Raw genomic sequence first — 25,455 nt, 5'->3', positions numbered from 1 at the left:
AGGTTGGGAGAGGAGAAGTAACTGGCCAGTCTAGGGCCAGCCTGGGACGTCACCTCCAGACTCTCCCCACCGTCCCCACAGGCCTGTAGGCTGGTGTGTGCCCCGAGGAGTTTCCGCAAATGAACAAAACCCGGCTGGGGTCGCCCCGAGCGTGTCGCAGCCCGAGTGCTTTCAGTTACTCCAGGCTGTGGGGACAGGGTAGATGGGAGGGTCGGAGCCGGGGCGGCCGGCTGCAAGGAGCGGGCGGCGGGGAGCGGGAGAGCGGGAAGGAGACCGAGGAGGGGGCCGCGCGCGCGCCCCAGAGCCCTCCTTGCCCCGAGGTTTCGCCCTCGCCTCTCCCCGGGGCCGGGTTCGCGCCCCAGCCCTCGGTCGTGCCCTCACGACCTGGCCCAGTCACGCCAGCTTCCTGGGGGATTGCCGCCCCACCCCAGCATCACCCACGCGTCACCCCCGGGTTCGCAGCCCCCCGCCCGGCCGGGCCGCGCCCCCAGCTCCACGCCCCGGCGGCGCCTCCGCTTCTAGGCCGCGCCCCCGCTGGGCCTGCGCGGCGGCGGGGCGGGCGACGGGCGCGCCATGGGCAGCGGCAGCAGCCGGAGCGGCCGGGCCCTGAGGCGGCGGCGGGGCCCCGAGAACCGCCCGGCGAGTCCCTGCGCCGCAGCCCCGGAGGGCAGGACCGAGCCGCGTGTGTCGGCGACTGGGTCGGCGACGGCCGAAGCCGCGGGGGCAGCCGCGATGGCGACCCAGGAGGCGGCCGGTCACGACCCTGGCACCGCGGCGCCCCCCGACGGCAGGAAAGAGACCCTGCGCCTGCTGGACGAGCTGCTGGCCGAGTCGGAGGCCTGGGGCCTGGTGGAGCCGACCCCGCGCGGCCCAGCCCGGCCCGGATCTCGCCCCGCCACGGGCGCCGGGAGCGCGGTGAGTGTGGAGTCGGCCGGGCGCCCCGGCGGGCGGCGCAGGACCCCCACCGCGGGCCGCGCCCTGGTCGCTCGGGTGCGCGTGCTCCTGCCCACAGCGCCCCGCCGTCCTGCCTGCCGCGCCGCGCCGCGCGTGTCCTCCTCCCAGCCGGGCCCCGCATCCCTGCGTCCCGCGCAGCCTCCCCGCCCGCGCCGCGCTCGCTGAGGCGCGTGTCCCCACGGTCTCCGAGTCCCTCCGAGGACTCTTGCCGAATCACACAGCCTCACTTTCCCCACTCGATTTCTCCCACTTTGCCTCCTCCCTGGGTGCGGGTCTGTCTCCAGATTTGGGGTGCTAGGAGTAGCACCTTAAAGGGCAGAGGGACAGACGTCCCTGGGCAGAAACACGTGCCGTCTCAAGTTCTCTTCTCGGCCACAGCTCCCTTTCTTTCCCTTTGGGACCCGCGTGCCCGCCCTTGGAGTGCAGCCTCCTGCAGCCCGGCTGTGGGCTGGCCAGCGGTGCTGGCTTCTTCCTCACGTCCCTGGCCTTGGCCCTTTCCCGGGACACTGGTGGAGCAGGGTGCTAAGTGTGGGACCGACGGCCACACAGTGGTTCAGAAGGCCCTGCTGCGTCCGACTCGTCCGGACCTGTGCCTTGCTTTTCAGACAATTCTCATATTCCTGGCGATTTTTGAGATGCTGTGGAATCTCTTTTGAGCTTCCTTTCTCTGTATTCCAGAACACTTGTAATGACAGACCTTCTGTTCTAAAAAACAATAAAAAATGAGCACTCTGGCTTGGCAACAAGCAGCCTTTGCTCCAGCTGAGCTGAATGAACAAGATCCTTAACATCAGCTCCTGGGCTTGAGGAGGTTGCCAGCGGCAGCGTCCTCCTCCCTGAACCTCGAGTCTCGAACAACTTGGGCACTTGGAGGGAAGTGCCTTCCTGGGCGGTCACCAGGGCTGGGATCCTGAAAAGGCCTCAGGGAGGGTGGGGAGGGGGACAACCCAACCCCACAGTGCACAGAGCTCTCTCCCTCCTGCCCCCATTCCCTGCTACTACTCTTCCCCTGGTTTTCGAAAAGGAAAAGTGAGCTGCGGTGAGTAGGACTGAATTATATAACAAGATTCCTTTAAGACTACATCAGCATGCAGTTATATAACACTAAAAATGGACAAACAGTTGAGAGATTTGGGGAAAATTCTGTCACAGCAAGGAGGCAATTACTTCTAGTGTTCATTTTCAAATGCTTTGGAAACTCAGAGGTGAAAATGAGAGGAAAACAGCAAGAGGGGATGTCTTTCCCTCTGATTCGCCAAATGTCATGGTGACTGCTCATTTTTTCAGTCATTTTCCAACTACTGTTTGAGCAACTCTGGGGCCAGAGATGTGGGTAGATGTGGCACACAGCCTTGGCCTGAAGCCACCTGCAGCCTGACCTGGGAGAAAGACCTGCAGACAGAGCGCAGTGTGGCAAGAGAACCATATAAAGGGCCCACGGGAGTGCAGCTAATCCTGGGAGAGGCAGGTGGACATCCCAGGAGGGCCACGGTTGACCTGAATCCAGAAGGGTCTGTGGACATTCACCCGGCAAATAAGAGGGGAAGAACATTCTGTGCAGAGAGACCCTCACAGGCAAAGCCGATGGTGGCCAGGTGGCTGGTGAGCGGGGCATGGTTTAAAGAGGTCTTAAGAGTGTATGCCACACCATGGGTGCGTAACGGTAGGGGTAGTCCACTTCAGGAAGTTTGCACTTTGCTGTGAAAGCTGTGGGTATCTTTGAAGGGTAAGGGTCTTGACCGTTTGTGTTTTAGGAAGATCACACCAACAGCTGTGGGGAGGATGAACTGGGCAGAGTAAGATGAGGGGCGACATGATCACCTGGGGCTACTGCAGCATCCAGGTGGTCAGGTCCTGAACCGAAGCAGCAGCCTGACGGGCTTGCAGAGGAGCTGGAGTCAGGGTATTGTGGAAGTGAGTTCAGCCAGCTGTGGTTTCCCTTTTGAGTGCACGTTGTATTTATCCTTGGCACCGGGAATGTTTCTTGAATAAAGGAATAACTCCTAGAATCATAGATTATTAGAGCTGTAGGGGAGCTCTTGGACCCAATTCATTATTTTCAGGCCTGGGGAGACAAAGTCAAAAGGTGGAGGCCTCATAATTTACTGGCTCTAAAGCTACTGCCCTTGCCCTTGATTTATGCTTTCATCTTTACCGATTACATCCCTTCATTGATTCTCTCTGCAGTTGCACATTTTACGAGACTCGGAGTTAACAAGACACCATTGAGCTAGGAAAGAGTTGGGAGACTGGTGAGTCAGTATCAAAACCCATACATAGAAGCTGGCCTTTCTTCAAAATGTTGGAAAGAATGTTCCCAAGAATAGAGAAAAGGCTGCCTGATTAGGGGTATAATAATACTATTTTTGTTAATAGTTTCTCTTGGAAGGAAGACAGAAAACCTTCCTTAGGTTCATAACTGTCTAGCATTTGGGGGGAAAGATGTATTCTTCATAAGCAAACATCAAACTTGAGTGAAAATTATTCTTTTAAGTATCTAAATTTAAACCACTGTTGATTCAACTGTCTTAGAGATTGATTATGTATATGCTTGAATCATCATTCTGAATATTATGTATTACACTTGACTATGTTCAAGAAATAAATGTAGGCCGGGCGTGATGGCTCACCTCTGTTATCCTAGAACTCTGGGAGGCTGAGACGGGCGGATTGCTCAAGGTTAGGAGTTCGAAACCAGCCTGAGCAAGAGCGAGACTCCGTCTCTACTATAAATAGAAATAAATTAATTGGCCAACTAATATATATAGAAAAAATTAGCCGGAAATGGTAGTGCATGGTGGACCTGTAGTCCCAGCTTACTCGGGAGGCTGAGGCAGGAGGATTGCTTGAGCCCAGGAGTTTAGGTTGCTGTGAGCTAGGCTGACGACACGGCACTCACTCTAGCCTGGGCAACAAAGCAAGACTCTGTCTCAAAAATAAATAAATAAATAAATAAAATAAAGTTTAAAAAGAAAGAAACGTAGCTGGCATCTTAATGAGCACTTGGGTCTCAGACATGTATGAACTCTTTTCCTCTTTGCCATTATTACTGTCCCTTTTTACAGACGAGAACAGGGAAACTGGCATAGAGAGGCTGTGGGACTTGTCCAAAGCCCCGCACTTATGGCAGAGCAGAGATGAGAACCCAGACAGTCTCACCCCTGCACCCTTACCCAGTTGGCCCCTGGCAGCTGTGCTTTTTGCTTGTCATTGCTTTTCTGTCCTTAGTTCTTCCTTAGTCTTGCAATTGTCACTTTTTACTGTTGTCAGCCTACATGCAACCAGCCCACTTTTTCTTGATCCCCCAGCGCCCCCTGCCCTAATAGATGCCCTTCTGAGCCACCTTGTGTTTGGGAATAGGTGAGCACCGTGGGGGCAGCTCTGTTTCACAGGCCAGAACCTCTGAGTCAAGGCCTGGAGGAGACTCTTCGTTGGCCTGGAGAATCATCGTTTTGTGAATGAGCTTTGTGGCAATTATTGTAGTGGCTCAAGTGTTCTTTTTCTCTTATTTTTAAATTCTTTGTTGTTTCCCTGATATAGTTAAGGTTGCTGGAGAAGAATGAAGTGTTGCCATATTCTGCTAAAACTGGTAATAATTTTTTTAATTAATTTTTTTTTGAGATGGGGGTCTCACTATGTTGCCCAAGCTGGCCTTGAACTCCTGGGCTCAAGTGATCCTCTCACCTCAGCCTCCCAAGTAGCTGGGACTACAGGCACATACCACCATGCCTACCTTAAAATTAACCTTTAAGAAGTATTTAAATGAAGAATTTTAAAAACTCTCTAACCATGGAGTTTTTCAGCCATCATGGTATACATGCCGCATATTGGATAAATTTTCTCTTACGTTTTGGCAGAAGCAGCTTTCAGTTAAACTCTTTTTTGTATGTGAACCGTAAAACTTTGTAATGAAACACTGAGTAACAGGATTTTCACTCTGGATCATAAGCTTAGGAAAAATTATGAACAGATTTGATGTAAAATACAAATGTATAGGATAAGGTTGGCCCTTCTATTGGGCTTACAAATCCCCATAACCAGGAAATTTAGGATCACATGGGAAAAATGGGATTAGTAGACCAAGGCCACTGGTAAATGTGTGACAGTCTGTGTGTGTCTGTGTTGACATGCACTAAAATACAGCAATTGAGACAGTTCACCAAATAAAGAGAACATCAAATGATATTCCTGTTTTCCAACCCAGTTCCATAATGCAAATCAGCTAGAAACAGTTTTTCCTTTTGTGCAGTTTTAAGTTTGAGTACATGTTCACTGGAGACATGCTTGTGAAGATAATTTAGCTTTGTTGCAGATAATATGTATACTAAAAAAAGAGAGGGAGAAATGAATTTGTTGGGCACCAATTTTGTGTTAAGGACTGTATTCAGGGTATTTCATATTTATTATCTTGCTGCTTTCCCCTTCTGATAGCCTTTAGAGGTGAATATTGCTTTCTCTGTTTTACAGATGAGGCCATTTCGGCCCAGAGAGATTCATAACTTATCAGGTCACACAGCCAGTACTTGCGGGAGTCAGAATTTGTACACAGCTCCGCCAGGCTCCAGCCCTAGACAACCCAACATGGTCCATGTCTTTTCCATTTTCCTACAGATGTTCAAGTCAAAAGGCAGATCCAACACTTCCAGCCATTCTACTTACAATAAAGACTTCCCCACTGATCTTTCCTGTATGATATTTAAAAATTCATTAATCCCTAGTGTTTAGTAATTCTGTCACTTTTACCTGGAGCAAATTTATCCAGAACTCTTATTTTGTCTGTTACTACGCTTCTTTCCCAGTAATACCAGTTGAATGTTCCCCCACCAGCCTGCTTATTCATATGCATATATGCTGAGGGCTCATACCATGTTTACTAAAGTTGTGCAGGTTTACAATTATTTACTTCCTGTGCTGTATCCCTAAATGGTGGTGTCCGTTTTACTTGAGCATGTTCGTGAGATTGTGCATGTTGCTGATTGCAGGGAAAGAGGAGGTGAGGGAAAGGAGGAGGAGAGGGAAGGAGAAGGGGGAGGGAGCAAGGGGAGGAGGAAAAAGGAGGGGAGGAGGGGAGGGAGGAAGACACAGAGGAAGGAGGGGAAGGAGCAATGGAGGAGGAAGGGATAGGGAGAGGGAGGAGGGAAAAAGGAGAGGGAGGTCCATTCCTCCTTCTGTACCAGCTTTGATTCTTATTAAACAGAGGGCTTTGCAGTTCCCTTATAATCACTCAGAAATTCTTCCAGATGTGGAAAAGGCATCCCCCAAATAGCCACTACCCCTTAAGGATATTCCAACAGCTGGCTCTTTATATATATTATGTAACTTGGCAGAATTGGTATCCCCTCCCCCAACTCCATTCACAAAGGAGGGGACCCAGGCCCAGAGAGGTTGGTTAACTTGGCTAGGTGCCATGTAAGGAGCTGATCTAAGTCTTTCTGACAGTAAACTCTCTGCCCTGTGCTCTGTGTTACGCTAGAATTTTATTTTATTTTACTTTATTTATTTATTTTTTGAAACAGAGTCTCACTCTGTTGCCTGGGCTACAGTGCCGTGGCGTCAGCCTAGCTCACAGCAACCTCAAACTCCAGGACTCGAGCAATCCTCCTGCCTCAGCCTCCTGAGTAGCTGGGACTACAGGCATGTGCCACCGTGCCCAGCTAAGTTTTTCTATATATTTTTAGTTGTTCAGCTAATTTCTTTCTTTCTTTCTTTCTTTTTTTTTTTGAGACGGTCTCACTCTTGTCTGGGCTAGAGTGCCGTGGCGTCAGCCTAGCTCATAGCAACCTCTAACTCCTGGGCTCAAGCAACCCTTCTGCCTCAGCCTCCCAAGTAGCTGGGACTACAGGCATGTGCCACCATGCCCGGCTAATTTTTTCTCTCTCTATATATTAATTGACCAATTAATTTCTTTCAGTTTTTTCTCTCTATATTTTTTTTAGTTGGTCAATTAATTTCTTTCTATTTTTTTGGTAGAGACAGGGTCTCGCTCAGGCTGGTTTCGAACTCCTGACCTCAAGCAATCCACCCACCTCGGCCTCCCAGAGTGCTAGTAGAGACAGAGTATCTCGCTCTTGCTCAGGCTGGTCTCCAACTCCTGACCTTGAGCGATCCTCCTGCCTTAGCCTCCCAGAGTGCTAGGATTATAGGTGTGAGCCACCCCACCCAGTCACAGGCTAGAATTTTAATTGCGTTTGCCTTGTCCTCAATTTCCTCTTGTGCTCCCTGGGTCTAGGAGCCTGCTGTCCTGCTTGCTACGAGACATATTGCAAATCTTGAAGATTGCTTTAGTACAGCAAAGGTTGGGCTTACTTTTTTTTTGTTTTGTTTTTTGAGACAGAGTCTCACTTTGTTGCCCAGGCTAGAGTGAGTGCCGTGGTGTCAGCCTAGCTCACAGCAACCTCAAACTCCTGGGCTCAAGCAATCCTCCTCAGCCTCCCGAGTAGCTGGGACTATAGGCATGCACCACCATGCCCAGCTAATTTTTTCTATATATATATTTTTTAGTTGGTCAATTAATTTCTTTCTATTTTTTAGTAGAGATGGGGTCTCACTCAGGCTGGTTTCGAACTCCTGACCTCAAGCAATCCACCTGCCTTGGCCTCCCAGAGTGCTAGGATTACAGGTGTGAGCCACCACGCCCAGCCGGGCTTACTTTTAAATGTTTATTTTTAAAATTAAAATAAGGACTATACAAGCACAAGAGAAAAAATGTATTCCTGGTTGTTCTCTGCAATAAAAAAATGAAAGTGATCTTCTTAACAAGAGGTTTTAAAATCAAAAGATGAGCCCTGTCTTACCTTTATAATTGTAAAGGAATAAATGCTTATCATAGAGAAATTGGAGAACAGAAATACATTTAAAAAGGAAATAATAATGGCTCATAGTTTACGCTCCACAGACATTTAGGATAATATTTTGATGTACTCCAATTTTGTCTCTCTGTACATACCTTTTATGTCATTAAGCTCATAGCATATATATAGTATTTAAACCTAGCATCCTTTAACATAAGAATTTCTTCCATCATGATGTCCTCATAATATGCCTACCTAATGGAGTGCTGTTATTTAATTAGTCCCTTATTATGAGATATTTAGGCAATTTCCAGGTTGAGTTTTTGGTTTTGTTTTTGCCAATGCTGAGAATCTTAACAAAAATTTAAAGACAGAGGTAATATTGTATCATTGACAATTAAAATGGCTCTCAATATACTTTTCTCTAACTTATCAGCTGTTTTCTCTTGTTGTTTCTCAAATTTATATCTTTCTATCTAAAAATGTTGATATTGTTGAAATTATAACATTCCAGTTTGAATTTTTCAATTTAAACTATTTCGTAAACAGCTTTTCACATTCCTATTCTTAATTATTTAATCAATATAAAATATTCCATCAGATGCATATATCTTAATCCTGTAAACCTTTTACATCCTCTTTTACTGTGGTTTAATTTTCAACTTTGTCCTCTATAAAGAGTTAGGTGCCTGAGGCAGAATTCCTTTCCCAAAGTCAATGAAACTTTTTTTTTTTTTTTTTTGAGACAGAGTCTCGCTTCGTCGCCCAGGCTAGAGTGAGTGCCATGGCGTCAGCCTAGCTCACAGCAACCTCAAACTCCTGTGCTCAAGCAATTCTCCTGCCTCAGCCTCCCGAGTAGCTGGCACTACAGGCATGCGCCACCATGCCCGCTAATTTTATATATATATATATTTTTTTTTTAGTTGTCCAGCTAATTTTTTTTTTTTTTTGTAGAGACGCAGTCTAGCTCTTGCTCAGGCTGGTCTCCAACTCCTGAGCTCAAAAGATCCGCCCGCCTCAGCCTCCCAGAGTGCTGGGATTACAGGCGTGAGCCACTGGGCTGGTGTCAATAAAACTTTAAAATCACCAGTATTTTAGTGGGTTACTTGAAATGGCAAAATATTTAGGGTGGGAAAATTGTGTAAGAGACGCTATGGATTTACATTTGTATTTTACTAAGTTATTTTATCAAATTGTATTTTTTTTAAAATGCAGCAGTATCTCTGCCAATCCGTGGCCTATTAATTAGAAAAACATATTGTCTACTATTGGTTCATTCGATCCACGTGTATTTTCTGAGCACTTATTGTGCCAGGTGCTGGTTACATCAGTGTACCAAACAGACAAAACCTGTCCTTACCGACTGGTCATGTAAATCCAACAGCAGGCAAAATGAAACACAAAGAAAAATGAAGCCTGGGAGGGCAGGCTTGGGGGCGTGGGGCTGGAATATTGAACAGGGTGGGCAGGGAGGTACTACTGAGGGGGCATTTGGGCAAAGCTGTGCAGTAAGCCAGGGGCCACCATGCTTCTGAGAGAAAGAGCGGCCAGAAGTCAGGGGCCTGGGGTGGGCAGCGGTGGGGTGTGTGCACAGAGCAGGGAGTCGGCCTGGGGCTGGAGCGAGAGCAAGGGGGGCATGAGAGGGGCCGTGCCGGGTGGGCACCCAGCTCACAGGGCCTCCGGGACCCCTTTGGCTTCTACGTTAATGAGCTGGAAGCTGCTGGAGGGTTGGGAACACCACAGCGGGTGATGATGCGGTCTGATTGGCGTTTAAGCCTCACCCTGACTGCCATGTTGAAGAAGGAGAGGGTGGGGTGACAGGCTCAGGACAAAAGCTGGGAGTCAGTCTGGGGTGGTGTCTTTTGCAGTCAGCCAAGTGAGAAGGGGGTGGTTTGGACTAGGTTCCGGAGAGGTGGTGAGGACCGTGTGGATTGTGGGTGGCTGTGGGATGGGTGAGGAAGCAGTCAAAGGTGACCCCTGAATTCTGGCTGGAGCAGCTCGCAGTTAAGGACGCAGGAAACAAACATGAGAGAGGCAAGTCTGGGTGTCATTAACCAGGAATTTGGTTTTGAATATGTTAAATTTGAGATGCATATCAGAAATCCAAACAAAGATGTCAAGTGAATAGATCTGTGTAAGAGTTTGGCATTCAGGGGAGAGAGGTCAGATTTGGAGTTGACCTGAGAGCCATTAGAATATCAGGGGATTTAAACCTGTGAGATTAGATCAGATCACCAATGACAATGGTGACAGCACTTACAAAGCACTGTGTGCGGGACACTGTTCTGGGGCTTCATGTATATGACGATGTGGGAAGAGGCCAGGGATTGAGCACTGCGGTGTTTAAAAGTTGAGTAGACAAGGGACATCCCAAAGGACATCCTAAAGGGAAGCAATGACCAGCAAAGGGGGGGAAGACCAAGAGAATGTGGCATCTGGAAGCCAAGGCAGGAAAGTGTTTGAGGAAGTAGGGAATGATCAGCTATTGGAAATGCTGTTGGCAGGATGATATGACGAAGCCTGAGGGCTGGCCACTGAATTTAGCCACTTGGAGGTGCCAAGACCCTTGGTCAGAGGTGGGTCAGAGAGTGGCGGGAGGGGGTCCTGGAGGGCTGGAGTTCATGGGGAACAGGAAGCAGGAGCTGCAGTATCCTCAGCTGGTGCAGGAAGGTCCTTTTTGCAGCGCAGTGGTAGCATACAGCCCTAAGGAGGGCTCTGTTAGGATACGGAATTAACCATGAAATCTCAGTCCATGAATGGGGTGGATAAGAGAAAATTTAGAGAATTAGATGCCCTAGGGAAATTTGAGGGTGGGAGGCCTCTTCCCACCACTCTTTGAGAAATTTCAGTTTAATCCAATAGACATGAGTTTAGTATATTTTACTACGAGGTGGTAATTCAGACTTTTCTCTCCATGTGCCTAATAAACCTGGTCACCCAAGATCTAGGGAAGCACATTTTCTGAGACTTTTTCTGTTGTTGGGAATATAGCCTGTTCTTTGCAAGAAAGTCCAGGGCAATCATATCATCTCTTCAGGCTGAATGACTCTGTTATCTGCTGTTTTTGCAAAGATTCGATTTTGCTATGGCCAAGGAGGATCAGGATAATTCTTTCTTGTCTGTTACCACCAGCTGGGACTATACTGTAATCCTGGTTTGCAGCTCCTGTGGAATGTGCAGGTGAAAACAAAGCCATCAAATGAGCACCTAGCTGGAAATCAGCTCCACCAGAGGGATTTAAAGGTGATAGATAATATAATGGACTTGCAGAAAAAAAGTCACTATTTGTCTGCATTCAGGTCTGTAGCAAAGAATACAAATTTATTTATTTATTATTTTTATTATTTTAATAAAATGAGATAGAATCTCACTCTTCCCCAGGCTAGTTTCAAACTCCTGAGCTCAAGTGATCCTCCTGCCTCAGCCTCCCAGAGTGCTAAGATTATAGAAGTGAGCCATCGAGCCTGGCCCAGAACACAAATTTATTTATTTATTTATTTATTTATTTATTTCAGAACACAAATTTAAATGGCAGTAAGTGTTTTGATCAATCTAGGAGATAAGGAAGAGTAAGACACTGTGCTGGGAAGGGCTGTGTAAGTGGGCATTTGTAATTCTATGCCTACGCACTGTGGCAGAGGTATGCACCAATTAGTATATGTGCCCGTGCTCAGAGAAGTTGAGTGATCCCAGCTGAGGCAGAAGTCTTCCCGGTGGATTTGAAGTCTGAGTTGGTTCTAAAGGATCAGTAGAGTTGTCCATCAGTTGACAAAGAATGGCGCATTCTATAAAGAGGAAACAACATGCAGACATGGACAGGATGGTGCCAGAGCACACACTCCCTGGAGAGATGCTGACCAATAACTCTTAGCCTAAGAGCTTTGAGTTCCTATAGGGCTGGGACAGACCCTAATTAGACTCTGGGGAGGAAAGTCAGGGCAATGGTTAGGACAGAACAGAGGCAAATGCTGTGAACCCATTACCCAGCAAGGAAAACCACTTGTAGCCCAAGGCCACCCATTCAGGTTCCCATTCACCTATGCCTCCTGATGGCAAATGCCCAGGACCCTTTTAGTTTCTTTACATCGTTAGAATCCAAGATGACTGGAGCAAAAGGGATGGTAGAGATGGTTCAGTCCCACCTTCTTATTTGCATCTGTAGCCTTAGGGGCCCAGCAAGGCCATTGTCCAAGTTCCCCCTGCAGTACTAGGGTTCAAACCACACACAAAGACAGGACTGTCACCTCACCCACACTGGCTTGGCCGGTGGGAGATTGGGGTTTGGATGAAAGTGACCGCAGCCCATCCCATGCCAGTGTGGACAAGTCCTCACGGAACGTTTGCACCCATAGGTTTAGAGGAATTTATGAAAATGCATGTGAATGTGCTTCACAAGGTGCTAAAACTCCACATAAATGTAATTGTTGCTCTTTTCTTCCAGTCCCACCTTCTGTGGCTCTCTAGGTCACCTTTGCCTTCTTCCTCTGTGGCTTTGGGAACGCCTCCCTAGGTCTTCGCCCTGGGAGACGGCCCCAGACTGGCAGTCTCACAGCCAGGGGGTATTTCTCTAGAGCCTCTATTGGAACAAGTCCTTGTCATTTTAGCAACGCAAAACAGCTCTCCCCGGGAGACCACCTGCACCTCCCAGCTAGCTAGTGCTGCACCAGAAGCTCTTACGTGCAGCTTCCCAAGGGGACACTGCTATGGTCGCTGTGCCAGGACAGCAGTGCCCTCTAGCGGTGAACGGCGCAGCTGACCGCAGAGACTGGGGAGACTGGGTCGGGAGACTGGGTCGCAGGCGTTCAAGTTTCCATCTAAAAACGTAGAAAAACCAACGAAACAAACCTGGGCTTCAGAGAAGGATAATTCCCTCTCCCAGGTGGATCTCATATACTCCATGGCGTCAGCAGTTCCCAAATTGGTGTCACTGGCCTCTTTCTCCTGTGCGCCAGCTCCACAAGCATGTCAGACTCAACATACCTAAAATAAACTCAGTGATGTCCTCTCAAACAAAAAAAAAAGAAGAGGGATAATTCTTAAAGTGGAAGGAGAGGAGTCTGTCTATACAGTGGAATAAAAGGGAGTGAGCTATCACTGACACACGTAACAAGGATGGATCCGAAAAAAAGCACTGCCGGGTGAAAGAAGCCAGATGCAAAAGGGTGCCGGCTGTGCTCTTCCGTTTATCCAGATCTAGAAAGGACGCCACAGTCTGTAGTGACAGGGCAGTCAGTGGTGGCCGAGCAGTGATGGGGGCGCGGAAGGAGGGAGGCTCCCCAGAGGGGCAGCCGAAAGCATGGGGTGATGAATTCGTATACTATCTTGATTGTGGCAGAGGTTTAATGGATGTATGTGTGTATGTATACATGTATATAAGTATATATGTCAAAACTTACCAAATTGTACTTTTTAAGCATCTGTAGTTCTGTCAATTATCTGTATGTGTGTGTATAAAGCTGTTAAAAATTAAGAGTTGGCTGGGATGGGCGTGGTGGCTCACACCTGTAATCCTAGCCCTCTGGGAGGCCCTGTTGAAAGGATTGCTTGAGCTCAGGAGTTTGAGACCAGCCTAAGCCAGAGTGAGACTCCATTTCTATTAAAAATAGAAAAATTAGCTGAGTGTGGTCGCACACACCTGTAGTCCCAGCTACTTGGGAGACTGAGACAGGAGGATACCTTGAGCCCAGGAGTTTGAGGTTGCTGTGAGCTAGACTGAGGCCACTATACTCTAGCCCGGGTGACAGAGTGAGACTCTGCCTCAAAAATAAATAAATAAATAAATAAATAAAAATTGAGAGTTAGGGAGAGAACTCTTTCAATAAAAGAAGCAGGATATAATCTCTTTTGGTAAATAAAATATGCAGTGGATTTTCTAAAAAGTAACCTTTGGAAGTGTACTTTTCACAAAAACCTTGGTTGTGAGAGTTAAGGGGACTGAGATATCCTCTTACTTGGTTCCTTCTTGTGTGTTCTACTTCTTGTTCAGCTGTGGTTTTTCCAGAGCCTCCCTAGAAATCTCGAGGGATGACCCACACCCCGTCCATGTGCCCGCACACGTACACGCACACGATGCACGCACATACACATAGAGCCGCGCTCGTCCTGAGCTCAGCCCAGGCGCTCCCCATGTCCCATTGGCTGTCCGACCCGCAGCCCGCTGGCTGGTGACAGGAGCTTGTGTCTGCATTAGGCCTGAAGCTGCCACCAGGGGCTGCTGTGTCTTTGCTTTTCGTACCAGCTCATCCTCGCTGCCAGCAAGCCGTGTGATCCTGGAGGGAGACTGATGCGTTTCCCATGCAGAAAGTCAAGTTAAAGGCTTAGACAGACTGGCCAGAGAAAGGGCCACATTCAAACCGCAGGCCCAGAGAGAAACACAGGCGGAAACTGAGCAGATACCACAAGGCTGAGCCATCAGGGAGATTTAAAAGAAAGAGTGCACCCTTCCTTTTCCACCTTGCGCTTGGGGGTACGGTTCACGCACAAGATGGTGTCTGTCGGCAAGGCCACCCTGAGGCCGCGGTGCTGTCCAGTTAGCAGCAAGCGGAGCAAACGAAGGTGCCTATGCCAGGCATCCAAAGCGCCTGTGGCACGGGTCCGGCCACCCTCGCTGGAGGGCGGCAGCAGGCAGCTCAGTGTTTGTGTGGCAGACGCGCCCTGCGCTTGGTGCGGTGGGTCCCTCCTGCCTTCAGGGGAGTCTCCTGCGATTTACAAAACGACATGATGAGCCCAGCCCTAGAAGTCAGCGTAAAGCCAAACCCATCAGAGGGCACCTGGCCACGCTGGCAGAGCGGGGACCTCGGGGGCATTGGATGAGTACAGCAAGGCCTGAAAGGCGAGTGGGAGAGCTGAGTGTGACCGTCTCTCCCTGTCCCTCCCTCTCCTCCCCGCTGATCACTGTGATGATGAGTAGTAGCAGTGCAGGACTCCAGGGCGTGCGTTTGGCCTGGGAGGAACAAACCGTTGAGCTGGGCAGCCTTTCCCGGGCTGGCAGCTCTGTCAGTTCTCTGGGTTGAGCCAAAGTCCACCTCCCGGCAGTGTGCACACCGAGCCTCCACCTCGGCGGAAGGGATGTGCCCCCTCTCTCACACAGGAGCTCTTCGGATAATCAAGTCAGCTATCTTTTTTTTTTGAAACAGAGTCTCACTCTGTTGCCCAGGCTAGAGTGAGTGCCGTGGCATCAGCGTAGCTCACAGCAACCTCAAACTCCTGGGCTCATGCGATCCTCCTGCCTCAGCCTCCCCAGTAGCTGGGACTACAGGCATGCACCACCATGCCCGGCTAATTTTTTCTATGTATATTAGTTGGCCAATTAATTTCTTTTTTATTTATAGTAGAGACGAGGTCTTGCTCTTGCACAGGCTGGTTTCGAACTCCTGACCTTGAGCAATCCGCCCGCCTCGGCCTCCCAGAGTGCTAGGATTACAGGCGTGAGCCACCACGCCCGGCCAAGTCAGCTATCTTAATCACTCAATTTGTGTCTTGGAAACTTCAGACATGGACAGGATGCTTTCTAGAAGTTTCTACTCCTTTGCATGTCTGAGTTAAGTTCATTAGGCTCATCGAGTCCCTTTCCTCTATGAGTTGTTTTTTTTTTTTTGAGACAGAGTCTCACTTTGTTGCTCAGGCTAGAGTGAGTGCTGTGGTGTCAGCCTAACTCACAGCAACCTCAAACTCCTGGGCTCAACGATCCTCCTGCCTCAGCCTCCTGAGTAGCTGGGACTACAGGCATGCGCCACCATGCCCGGCTAATTTTTTGTATATATATTTTTAGTTTGTCAATTAGTTTCTTCCTATTTTTTTAGTAGAGACAGGGTCTCGCTCAGGTTGGTTTCGAACTCCTGACCTTGAGCAATCCACCCGCCTCGGCCTCCCAGAGTGCTAGGATTACAGGCATGAGCCACCGCGCCTGGCCTCCTCTATGAGTTTTTTAAAAATCTTTTAAAAAGATTTTTCCCCTTCCTTCACTCCTAGCTTGAAAAAAAAAAAATTAAAAAAAAAAAGATTTTTCCCCAGAAAGGATAATAGGAGATAAACTCTGAGTCTTTGCTTGTCAGAAAATATCTTCCATTTGCTCTAAAACGTGATTAACAGTTTATTTGGAATTAAAATCTGAGTTTAAAATACCTTTCCGTTACATCTTTGAAGCCACTGTGACAGTGGAGTCCAGGGTTGCTGAGGAGCAGTGTGCTGCCGCCTGCAGGTGGCCTGTCTCCACCTGCGCCTCCCTCCTGAACACCTGAAGGATTTTCCCTTTATCCTTGCGTCTCACGCTTCTGTAATAAAATACCTAAGACTGGGCAACTTACAAACAACAGAAATTTATTGCTTACATTCTGGAGGCTGGGAGGTCCAAGATCAAGGTGCCAGCAGGTTTGTGTCTGGTGACACTAGTTTGTTTTAAGGATGGCACCTTTTCGCTGCATCCTCACTCGGCAGAAGGGTTTGACTTACGATTTTTTCAACTTTACCATGGGTTTATGGGGACATAACCCATTGTATGTTGAGGAACATCTGTAGGTGGAAGTGCAAACAGCTAAGGATTGCCAAGACTCTTTTGGAAAAGGAAAAAAGGCAGGAAGACTAGCTCCAGCAGATATCAAGGCCTGTCTAACGCTATGGTAGTGACACGTGGTGGTACTGCCACAGGGCAGTGAGTGGAGTGAGGGAACAGAGTCCACGACAGACCGTGCTGTGCAAGGAGAAGGCGCTGCAGAGCGGAGGGAACGGCTCTGGGCAGCGCTGAGAGTGGGCTGGGTCACGTGCTTGCTGGAGATGGGAGTCAGGATGGCTTCGTGCCGGGTGGTGCAGTGATCCCTGTCCCTGGCGATGGGAGTCAGGGTGCTCTCGTGCCAGGGGACAGTGGTCACTGATTCCTAGAGATGGATGTGAGGATGCCCTCATGCTAGGTGGCAGTGGTCACCCGTCCCTGGAGATGAGAGACAGGGTGCCCTCGTGCCAGCGGGCAGTGGTCGCTGATTCCTAGAGATGGATGTGAGGATGCCCTCATGCTAGGTGGCAGTGGTCACCCGTCCCTGGAGATGAGAGACAGGGTGCCCTCGTGCCAGCGGGCAGTGGTCGCTGATTCCTAGAGATGGATGTGAGGATGCCCTCATGCTAGGTGGCAGTGGTCACCCGTCCCTGGAGATGAGAGACAAGGTGCCCTCGTGCCAGCGGGCAGTGGTCGCTGATTCCTAGAGATGGATGTGAGGATGCCCTCATGCTAGGTGGCAGTGGTCACCCGTCCCTGGAGATGAGAGACAGGGTGCCCTCGTGCCAGCGGGCAGTGGTCGCTGATTCCTAGAGATGGATGTGAGGATGCCCTCATCCTAGGTGGCAGTGGTCACCCGTCCCTGGAGATGAGAGACAGGGTGCCCTCGTGCCAGCGGGCAGTCCTGGATGCAGGAAGCCTGGCCGCGGCTCTGCACTTGCTCTTTGCGAGAGCTGTGTAAGTCGCTCTGCTCTCGCGGCCTCAGTTTTCTTGCCTGTGACGTGAGCAGATGGAACCTGACCTGAGAGAGCCTTGCCAGCTCTGAGGGTTGCGGGTCCTGGGTTGAAAGTGGCGACTGACTTGTGTCCGCACAGAGCCAGAGGTCAGGCAGGCCGCACTGTTGACAAGCTTCTGATGCCTCTTCCTTTCATCCTTCCCAAGGAATCCCCAGAACAGAGCGCAGGAGACCACCCAGGGAGCAGCAGTGTCTCCGAGTAAGTACTGGGAGCACGTCTCCTGTTCCAGAAGCTACCGGTTCTTTCTGTTGACTCCAGCTACCTGCAAAGCCACCTCCCCCCTCCCCCCCCCCCCAATTTCCAGAGGCAGCTCCCTCTGTACACGCAAAACTCTGCCCCTCAAGGAGGGTCCAGCCAGGGAGGTTGCTGAAACCTTGTCATCTCTCAGCTTCCACCTTCCTCCTAAAAAGGTCATGAGCTGGATTAGACCAGGGCATCCCTGACCCTCCCTGTTCCCTCTTCCCGCCCTCACTAACCCATTCAGAAATATTCAGTATCGGCTGCGTGGTGGCTCACGCCTATAATCCTAGCACTCTGGGAGTCCCAGGTGGGAGGATCGCTCAAGGTCAGGAGTTTGAAACCAGCCTGAGCAAGAGCGAGACCCTGTCTCTACTAAAAATAGAAAGAAATCAATTGGCCAACTAAAAAAAAAAATATATATATATATAAAAGTTAGCCAGGCATGGTGACACATGCCTGTAGTCCCAGCTACTTGGGAGGCTGAGGCAGGAGGATCGCTTGAGCCCAGGAGTTTGAGGTTGCTGTGAGCTAGGCTGACACCACGGCACTCTAGACTGGGCAACAGAGTGAGTGAGACTCTGTCTCAAAAAAAATAAATAAATAAAAAGAAAAATATTCAGTATCAAGTGTTGTGCCATGTGCAGTGGCTACAGCTGTGAACAAGACGCAACCCTTGGTCTGGAGGAGTTCCCAGCCTCCAGGGTGACAGCTGTCTACCAGTAGCTCCATTCCAGCGTCCTCAGGAAAACGCATTTAAAACCCATTGGAAGTAGGAGCCAGGATGCCGTCTCTCTCCCGTGAGAGTTCCCAGGCCTGGTCCCAGCCCACCCCAGCAACAGAGCTGTGGCCCCGCATGACTGTGACCCCGACCATCACCCTGTGGCTTGCTCACTTCTAACTGACAGGAGATGGTGGGGTTGCAGCTGATTGTGGTGCTCAGTTGAGATGTTGGAGCTGAAAGAATTTGGAAGTTCTGGCTAAAGATTTGTTTTTCTCGGCAGCCCGTGCTGACAGCCGCCTGGACTCAGCCCCTGCCTGGAGGGCACGGTCTCAGGAAAGGTGGCCAGTGGGCTCCGGGGGACTTCCTCGCTGGAGGAGCCAGAGGAGCCAGTGTTTTTGTTTGGTTTTTTCTTTGTTTCTGAGACAGAGTCTCACTCTGTTGCCCGGTCTCAAGCCCGGCCATGCCTGGGCTCAAGCGATCCTCCTGCCTCAGCCTCCCGAGTAGCTGGGACTATAGGCACATGCCACTGTACCTGGCTAATTTTTCTATTTTTAGTAGAGACGGGGTCTCACTCTTGCTCAGGCTAGTCTCGAACTCCGAACCTCAAGCGATCCTCCTGCCTCGGCCTCCCAGAGCGCTTAGGATTACAGGCATGAGCCACTGTGCCCGCACGGAGCCAGCGTTTAAGATGGTTTGAAGGACAGAGGAGTTCGCTGAGGAGGAGGAGGAGGAGGAAGGGGCATTCCGGTCCTGGGAACAGTGTGACCTTTCAAGGAATCTGCACGCAGGCTGGCGGTTCAGCAGAGGGTCTGTGGGAGGGAACTGGGAGCCAGAGGATTTGCAGTGGGAGGGCCTTGAATGCCGCACTGAAATGGCTGGCCGTTGCTCTCCAGCAGAACGCTGTAGCCCTGATGTTAGGAAACCACTGTGAGGACAGTGACACAGCTCTGCTTCTTGCACCTTCAGCCAAGGCCAAGTGGTTGTTAGCAGTGATTTTCTCTACAGTTTTCGTCAACCCAAGGAATTAATGATTAAATTCTACCATGAATGAATTAACTATTTCTTTTCCTTCTGATTTTTACACATGCATACTCGAGAATGCCCCTCACACTTGGGGTACTTCATTCATTCGTTTCCTCATTCATTTAGCATGCGTTATGGGAGCTGCCCCGAGTACGGCGCCAGGCACTCAGGCTGTGGGCTGGGGTGCGGTGCCCAGGGCTCGGCCGGCCCCTCCCTGGCACAGCGGTGGGGAAGCAAGCTCAGCACTGGGCCCCTTTCTCCCCGGGGTCCCAACTCCAGCGTGCATCGGGGTGCTGAGTGAGGAAGGACACAGGGAGGAGAGTCACTGTGTGACCTTGGGCAGCTACCTCTCATTCTGGGTTCAGCCTTCACCTCGCAGGCAAGCGGGGCTGGCCTGGGTGAACCCCGAGGGGCTTTTATTTCTTCAGGGGTCTCTGGCCCAGAAGTGGCCTCTGGATTGCAGGACTGGCTTCCTGCTCAGCCCCAGGCGTGGCCAGGAGACCATGTTACCCTCTACGGTATTGGGGTGCCTCCTGCCCATTCATTTCCTTCCCAGCAGTGCTCATGGAGATGAGCCTAGGAGGGCGGGAGGAGCAGGACGGGCAGGGGCCAGGCACTTTGCTGGGGCCTCTTGGTGTTGCCGACAGCGTTGGCAGGGACTTCTGTTCAGTACTTCCTGGGCGTCCCGCTCTCTGCTAGACACCCGCAGGCAGCACCTCTTCCAAGCCGCAGGTCAGCCTCGTGGCGCAGCTGTTGCCTTTTGCCGACAGGATTGAGGTCAGTAAATGACTGGTCCAAGGCTACACAGCTGCTGCAGGTCAGAGCCAGAGCGAGATCTGCCTGCCCCTCGAGGGTTTGCTTTTTGCACTGTGTCTCCAGGGCAAAAAGGAACAGTTATTGGGCACCTTCGAGAACAGGCTCCATGCTGGGAACCCTGCATATGTTAACAGCAACACCACACGCTATTCCCTGTGCACTGGCGCAGGTCGGTGCCCAGCAGCCCACTGTGCAATGGGCGCGTGTCGTTTCTGGGCCACGGGAGGTGTCAACCCCACAGATGCCCGCAGTCCTGTTGTTAGATGGGTATCCTTCCTGTGAAGTCCCTGGGGACTGCACCCCCGGGTGGCAAAGTCCAGTGGCTGTGCCCTGGCCCGGCGCTTGTCCTCCTTTTGGGAGAGCTGGGGGGTCCTGGAGCCTGCTCTCCAGGAGCATGACTGCAGCAGCCACATGGGCCTTGGAGCCCTTCTAGCCCAGCTCACAGGCAGGGAAACTGAGGTCAGGAAGAGGGGCAGCTTGCTCCAGCTGTCTGGCTGGCAGGGGCAGAGCAGCTCAGGGCTCCTTCCCTTGCACGGCAGAGTCTCTGGCTGGCGGCTGGGGGGCGACGCCCCACGCTGGCAGGGGCCCCTTTCCCAGAGCCTGGCAGCTGCAGACCCGCACACCCTTCAAAGGCGGCACCCAGTGGCTGGCTGAGGCGTCACACCCGGCACTGGGTGCCGTGGGTGGGAGCAAGGCCGGGCCCCACACACGCCAGCACAACCTGGGGAAGAGCAGGGGCCCAGCAGCACCACCCAGACGAAGTCCAGAGAGTCTGGGAGGAGGGGTGGGCCGGCAGGTGCAGGCTGGCGGGCTCGCTCTCTGGAGCTCCGGCGGCAGGAACAGGAGCTGTGTTCCAGGTCCCGCCTCGCTCGTGCCGGGTGCTGGAGAGAGTGGCCAGGACCCTGAGCACCAGGTCCCGCCCCGGGCAGCAGCTCCTGTGCAGCCCCAGCGGGTACAGGCTCGGGCGCGAGCGGGCTACGGCCGTCGGGCTGCCAGTTCCTCTTTATTAGGGGACGGGGAGTGCGGGTTCCACCGCCCGTGCTGCCCATGCCCTACCTTCCTTATGCCTCAGAACGCACTCCTGGATAAAGCTCCATGTTTGTCTCTCTCTTTTTTGTCTTTTATTTTTAATTTTCTAAACTTTTTTTTTCCATTTTTTTATTTCTTTAACAAAAATAATTGGATCTAAAAGCTCCATTTTTTTTTTAAATTATACTTTTTACCATGTTTTAGTTTTAGTCACAGTGATCATTGGTGTCTGTTTAGGTGTATACAATACCATAGCTAATATTTATAGGGTTTTTGCCTTGTGCAAGGCACTATGTTAAAGGTTTTATTTATTTATTTATTTATTTATTTATTTATTTATTTATTTATTTATTTATTTATTTATTTATGAGACAGTCTCACTTTGTTGCCCAGGCTATGGTGAGTGCCGTGGCGTCAGCCTAGCTCACAGCAACCTCAAACTCCTGGGCTCAAGCGATCCTCCTGCCTCAGCCTCCCGAGTAGCTGGGACTACAGGCATGCACCACCATGCCCAGCTAATTTTTTCTATATATGTTAGTTGGCCAATTAATTTCTTTCTATTTATAGTAGAGACGGGGTCTAGCTCTTGCTCAGGCTGGTTTCGAACTTCTGACCTTGAGCATCCACCTTGGTCTCCTAGAGAGCTAGGATTACAGGCGTGAGCCACTGCGCCCGGCCTGAAAGCTCCATTTTTGAAGGAAAAAAATAGTGGCTGAGAGGTCCCAACGCCTCGCGCAAGGTTGCGGAGCTGGTGAGTGGCAGAGCTGGGTCGCCACCGTCCCTCTCAGACACCGCAGGGGCTGGCTTCCCGCCAGGGCAAGGGCTCAGCGGACAGCCCAGCGGGAGATGGAGCCAGAGAAGAGACAGAGGAGTGACCGCAGCCATGTGCTGGGTGACAGAGTCAGAGGGTGTCCCCAGGGCAAAGGTTTTTGGTTTGGGTGTCAGGAGGGACCCGTTAGGGGCCGGCCCTGTGGTGGCCAGGAGAGGGGAGAGTTCGAAGGCCCCACCCGCCTCCTGACAGCGCTGTCCCTGTTCTCGCCCGCAGAGCCCCGGGCAGTGGTCACAAGAGGCCGGAGAGGCAGTCGTCCATCTCCTACGACTACTCGGAGGAGGAGCTGATGGCGAGCATCGAGCGCGAGTACTGCCGCTGAGGCCGCCCGCCCGCCCGCCCCCACGTGTGGCTGCTCCTGTGTCCTTCACAACCGACCCTGTCACATTCCACTCAGACGGCGCTCGCGTGGCCATTGTGAGCGGCCGGGTAGAAGGGTGTGCAGGTCCGCAGCTGTCCCCCCATGTCCCCAGAGGATGCCGGTCTAGCCAGGGAATGTTGTTGAAATGCAGGTCCCGGCCGGGCCCAAGCTGCCGGAGCCCCTGCTGCACCGTGGGGAGCGAGGATTTGAGCCTAAGCTTTAGGCCTCTGGCTCTTCCTCTCGGCACTGGAGCTGCTCCGGGCCTCAGCTGCCCGCCTGGGCTGGGTGACACAGACCCCGGTGCTAGGCCTGGCCTTGCATTAACTAGCAGTGGGATGTAGAGCTCCTTACTTCCCCCTCTGAGCCTCAGTTTCCCTCTCTGGAAAATGAGCCCTGGAGGCTCTTTGAGGCCCTCCCCAGCTCTGACAATCTGGGCTCACACAAATCCAGGCTGTCACCGTCCTTCCCCCATGGCCCTGGGGCGCAGCGCTGCCTTCCCTCTGGGCGTGAGCACCCGGGCCCCACCTGGAAGCGTCTCTAAGCCCCCTGCTGGCTACTTCTCCCCCCACGGTCAGCCCGACTAGGGCCTGTGGGACTTCGTAATGCTCTCCCTGCCTGCGTGGAAGGAACAAATCACAGCAGCGAGGCCAGAGAGCCTTCTTAGCAAGTTGCTGGCTGTCAGAGGAGAAAACTGACTTGCCAGGGCGCCCTGGGAGTCCGAGGCGGGCCCTGCTGGAAGGGGGCCGGCCAGGTGTGGCGTGCCAGGGGCGGCGTGGTGGAGCACAGCTGGCGGGCGCAGCGCGGGGAGGCCGGGAGGCAGGCTCCTCCCGAGCAGCTGGCCAGGGCCGCAGTCCAAAGGGGGACCGGGCAACAATTCGGCTTTTGCTGATGCCAGAACGGGTCTCTGCTTACCTCGCCCTTACCCGACGAAGCAGCGGCCTCCCCGGGGCATCCGTGGTTTCCTGAGAAGAGCTCCAGCCCACGTGTCCTCAGAACACGCATCATGGGATCCCTCGGACAGCTGCTTGGCACTGTCCCCAGACCCACAGGCCCGCGCGTCATCGGCAGACGGGGTTCCCATGAACTCCAACCTACAGCGGGAGTGCCCCTGGCCAGCTGTGCGCAGCTGGAGAGCCGGACTGGGGGGCTGGCTCCAACCTCCCCGAAGCCCAAGCCGGGCTGCTTCTCACCTAGGCCCAAACCGTTTCTTTTGATACGAAGATGAAAGACATTACTATTTTAATAATATAAATACTTATTTTAAAATAAGAGTTGAAATTTTATTTCTTACCACCCGATGGCTTTGAATTTAATGATGTAAATGTTTACAATTTTACCTCATTATTTTGTTAAAACAGAACACGTTCAGCTGGTTTCCAAGAAAAAGATGATACCTCTGCATTTTCCAGTGGAAAAACCCATAAAACCCTTAATCAGATCAAAGTGTTAGGGAAAACAGTCCTGAAGTAGTTACAGTCTCTTGTCAATGGCAAAGTGAAAGCACTTCATCAGAGCTAAGACGGCACAGCAGTTTTTCTCAGGTTTTTTTTTTAATTTCCCGAATGCAGGAGAAGTGTCATCTGAACAGCAGCTGGCCAAGGGAGCCCTCCTGCCCCTGTCCTGCGAGATGGGGGGGCTGGGCTGGAGGCAGCAGGGATGGGCGTCCCTGCAGCCGTGGGCCTGGGGAGGGCCCCCTGCCCTGCAGTGTGCTGAGCACCTACTGTGTGCCGAGCACCTACCTTGTGCCATCAGGCTTCTTCCTGTCCCGGATGTGGCCTAAGAGGCCGAGCCTCCTTCCCTGGAGCTGAGTGTGGCACCTGCTCACCGAGGGTAGGAATGTGGCTGAAATAGAGGCAGAAAAAAGCATCTCAGAATCGAAAATGATGTTGCATGTTATTGTCTGGAGAAGTCTTAAGCGACCACAAACGTGCCTCCGATTTTGTAGACTTGAGAGTTCCTTTGAGATGCTACAGAGCCCTGGGAAGTGAGAACACGCCCCGCCCCAGCTCCCAGAGTGCCGTGTGTTTTCTTGGGGAGGAAGTGCAGCTGTGCCACTGCCCTCCTCCTGGCACGGGGTCCCCAGCCTCTCCTCTCGTCCCTCCTGGCCTCTCCCACTTCCACTCTTGGCCCAGGCCCCTGCTTCTCACTGTGAGACGACCCTTCTCCGTTGCCGTCCAAAGTCTTAGAGACGCTTCTTCCATGGAACGCTGCGCCGGTTCCCACGTTGCCTGGGCGCCTGCCGCCGGCAGTCCGACCCTTGGCTGCAGGCCAGGGCTCGTGGGTCAGTGGGGCGTCTGCTCCCAGGGCCAGGTACAGGTGACGCTGGAGTGTAGGGCTGTCCAGGACATGCAGATGGGCACCCCGTGGAAGATCACACCTGAGGGCTTTTCTTCTCTTTTCCGGCAATCATTAGGCAGGAGAAAAGTCGCACTTGCCATCAAGAGGATAAATCACATTTCAGGCTCTAGGAGGTGTGGTGACAGTCTGGAACCCCCGGGGACAAAAGCAGACCTTAAGAGGTGGGCGGGGGCTCTGTTTTCTGGCGTGAGGAAACCCTTTAGTTGCAAGAGTTGGGAAGGAGAAGCTGCCTTCTCTTTAGAGTGTGCGTGGCTGGGAAAGAAGGTGGCACTTGAAGTCCACAAGAGGTGGGCGACGGCTGGCCAGCACCCCGCGTAGCCGGGGCCTTGGGAGGTGGCTACCCCAGAGGCTGGGAGGGCTGGCCCTGAAAGCTAAGTCTCCAGGAACCCAGGTAAAGGAGTGCTGAGGGGACCAGGCTGTCCCGTGATCTCGGCCTCCAGCAGGGTCACACCATGTGGCAACGAGACACACAGTGGCGGCTCAGGCGTCACAGCGCAGTCCCTGGGGAAGTTGAAAGGCCCCGAGGTCCCCGGAGGTCTAGGATAATTTGTGGGAAGGGAAGAAACTGCAGAGGGAGGGACTAGCATTATTTCAGTGCTCAGCCTGTCCCACGTGGGCCAGTGGGCGCCCTACGCGTTGACTTCTCTGCTGCCGTGGCCCTGCCCGTGGCACCCTGGAAGGCTTCTGGCAACACAGGAGTATTCTGAGGCCACTCTGATGTGTGCGTGCCCTACGACAGCTGCCCTTCCAGGAGCCCGGGTTCCTTTTAGAGGAGAACAACTGAGACTTTCTTCTACACAGAAAATAAAAGTGCCTGACACCGAGACAG

At 51.8% G+C, this 25,455-nt stretch overlaps 1 protein-coding gene across 1 annotated transcript; it reads left to right on the top strand.

Moving 5' to 3' along the window:
- Positions 1 to 548: 548 nt before the first annotated feature.
- Positions 549 to 23,537, top strand: CYS1 (cystin 1). The gene is made up of 3 exons (XM_020288024.2): positions 549 to 915; positions 17,395 to 17,447; positions 22,124 to 23,537. The coding sequence occupies exons 1-3, from the start codon at positions 574 to 576 to the stop codon at positions 22,227 to 22,229; spliced, it is 501 nt and encodes a 166-aa protein (XP_020143613.2). The 5' UTR covers positions 549 to 573; the 3' UTR covers positions 22,230 to 23,537.
- The last annotated feature ends 1,918 nt before the right edge of the window (positions 23,538 to 25,455 follow it).

The sequence above is a fragment of the Microcebus murinus genome, chromosome 3, assembly GCF_040939455.1.
Source record: "Microcebus murinus isolate Inina chromosome 3, M.murinus_Inina_mat1.0, whole genome shotgun sequence".
NCBI classification, from domain to species: domain Eukaryota; kingdom Metazoa; phylum Chordata; class Mammalia; order Primates; family Cheirogaleidae; genus Microcebus; species Microcebus murinus.
This window is presented reverse-complemented; position numbering and strand designations above follow the sequence as displayed.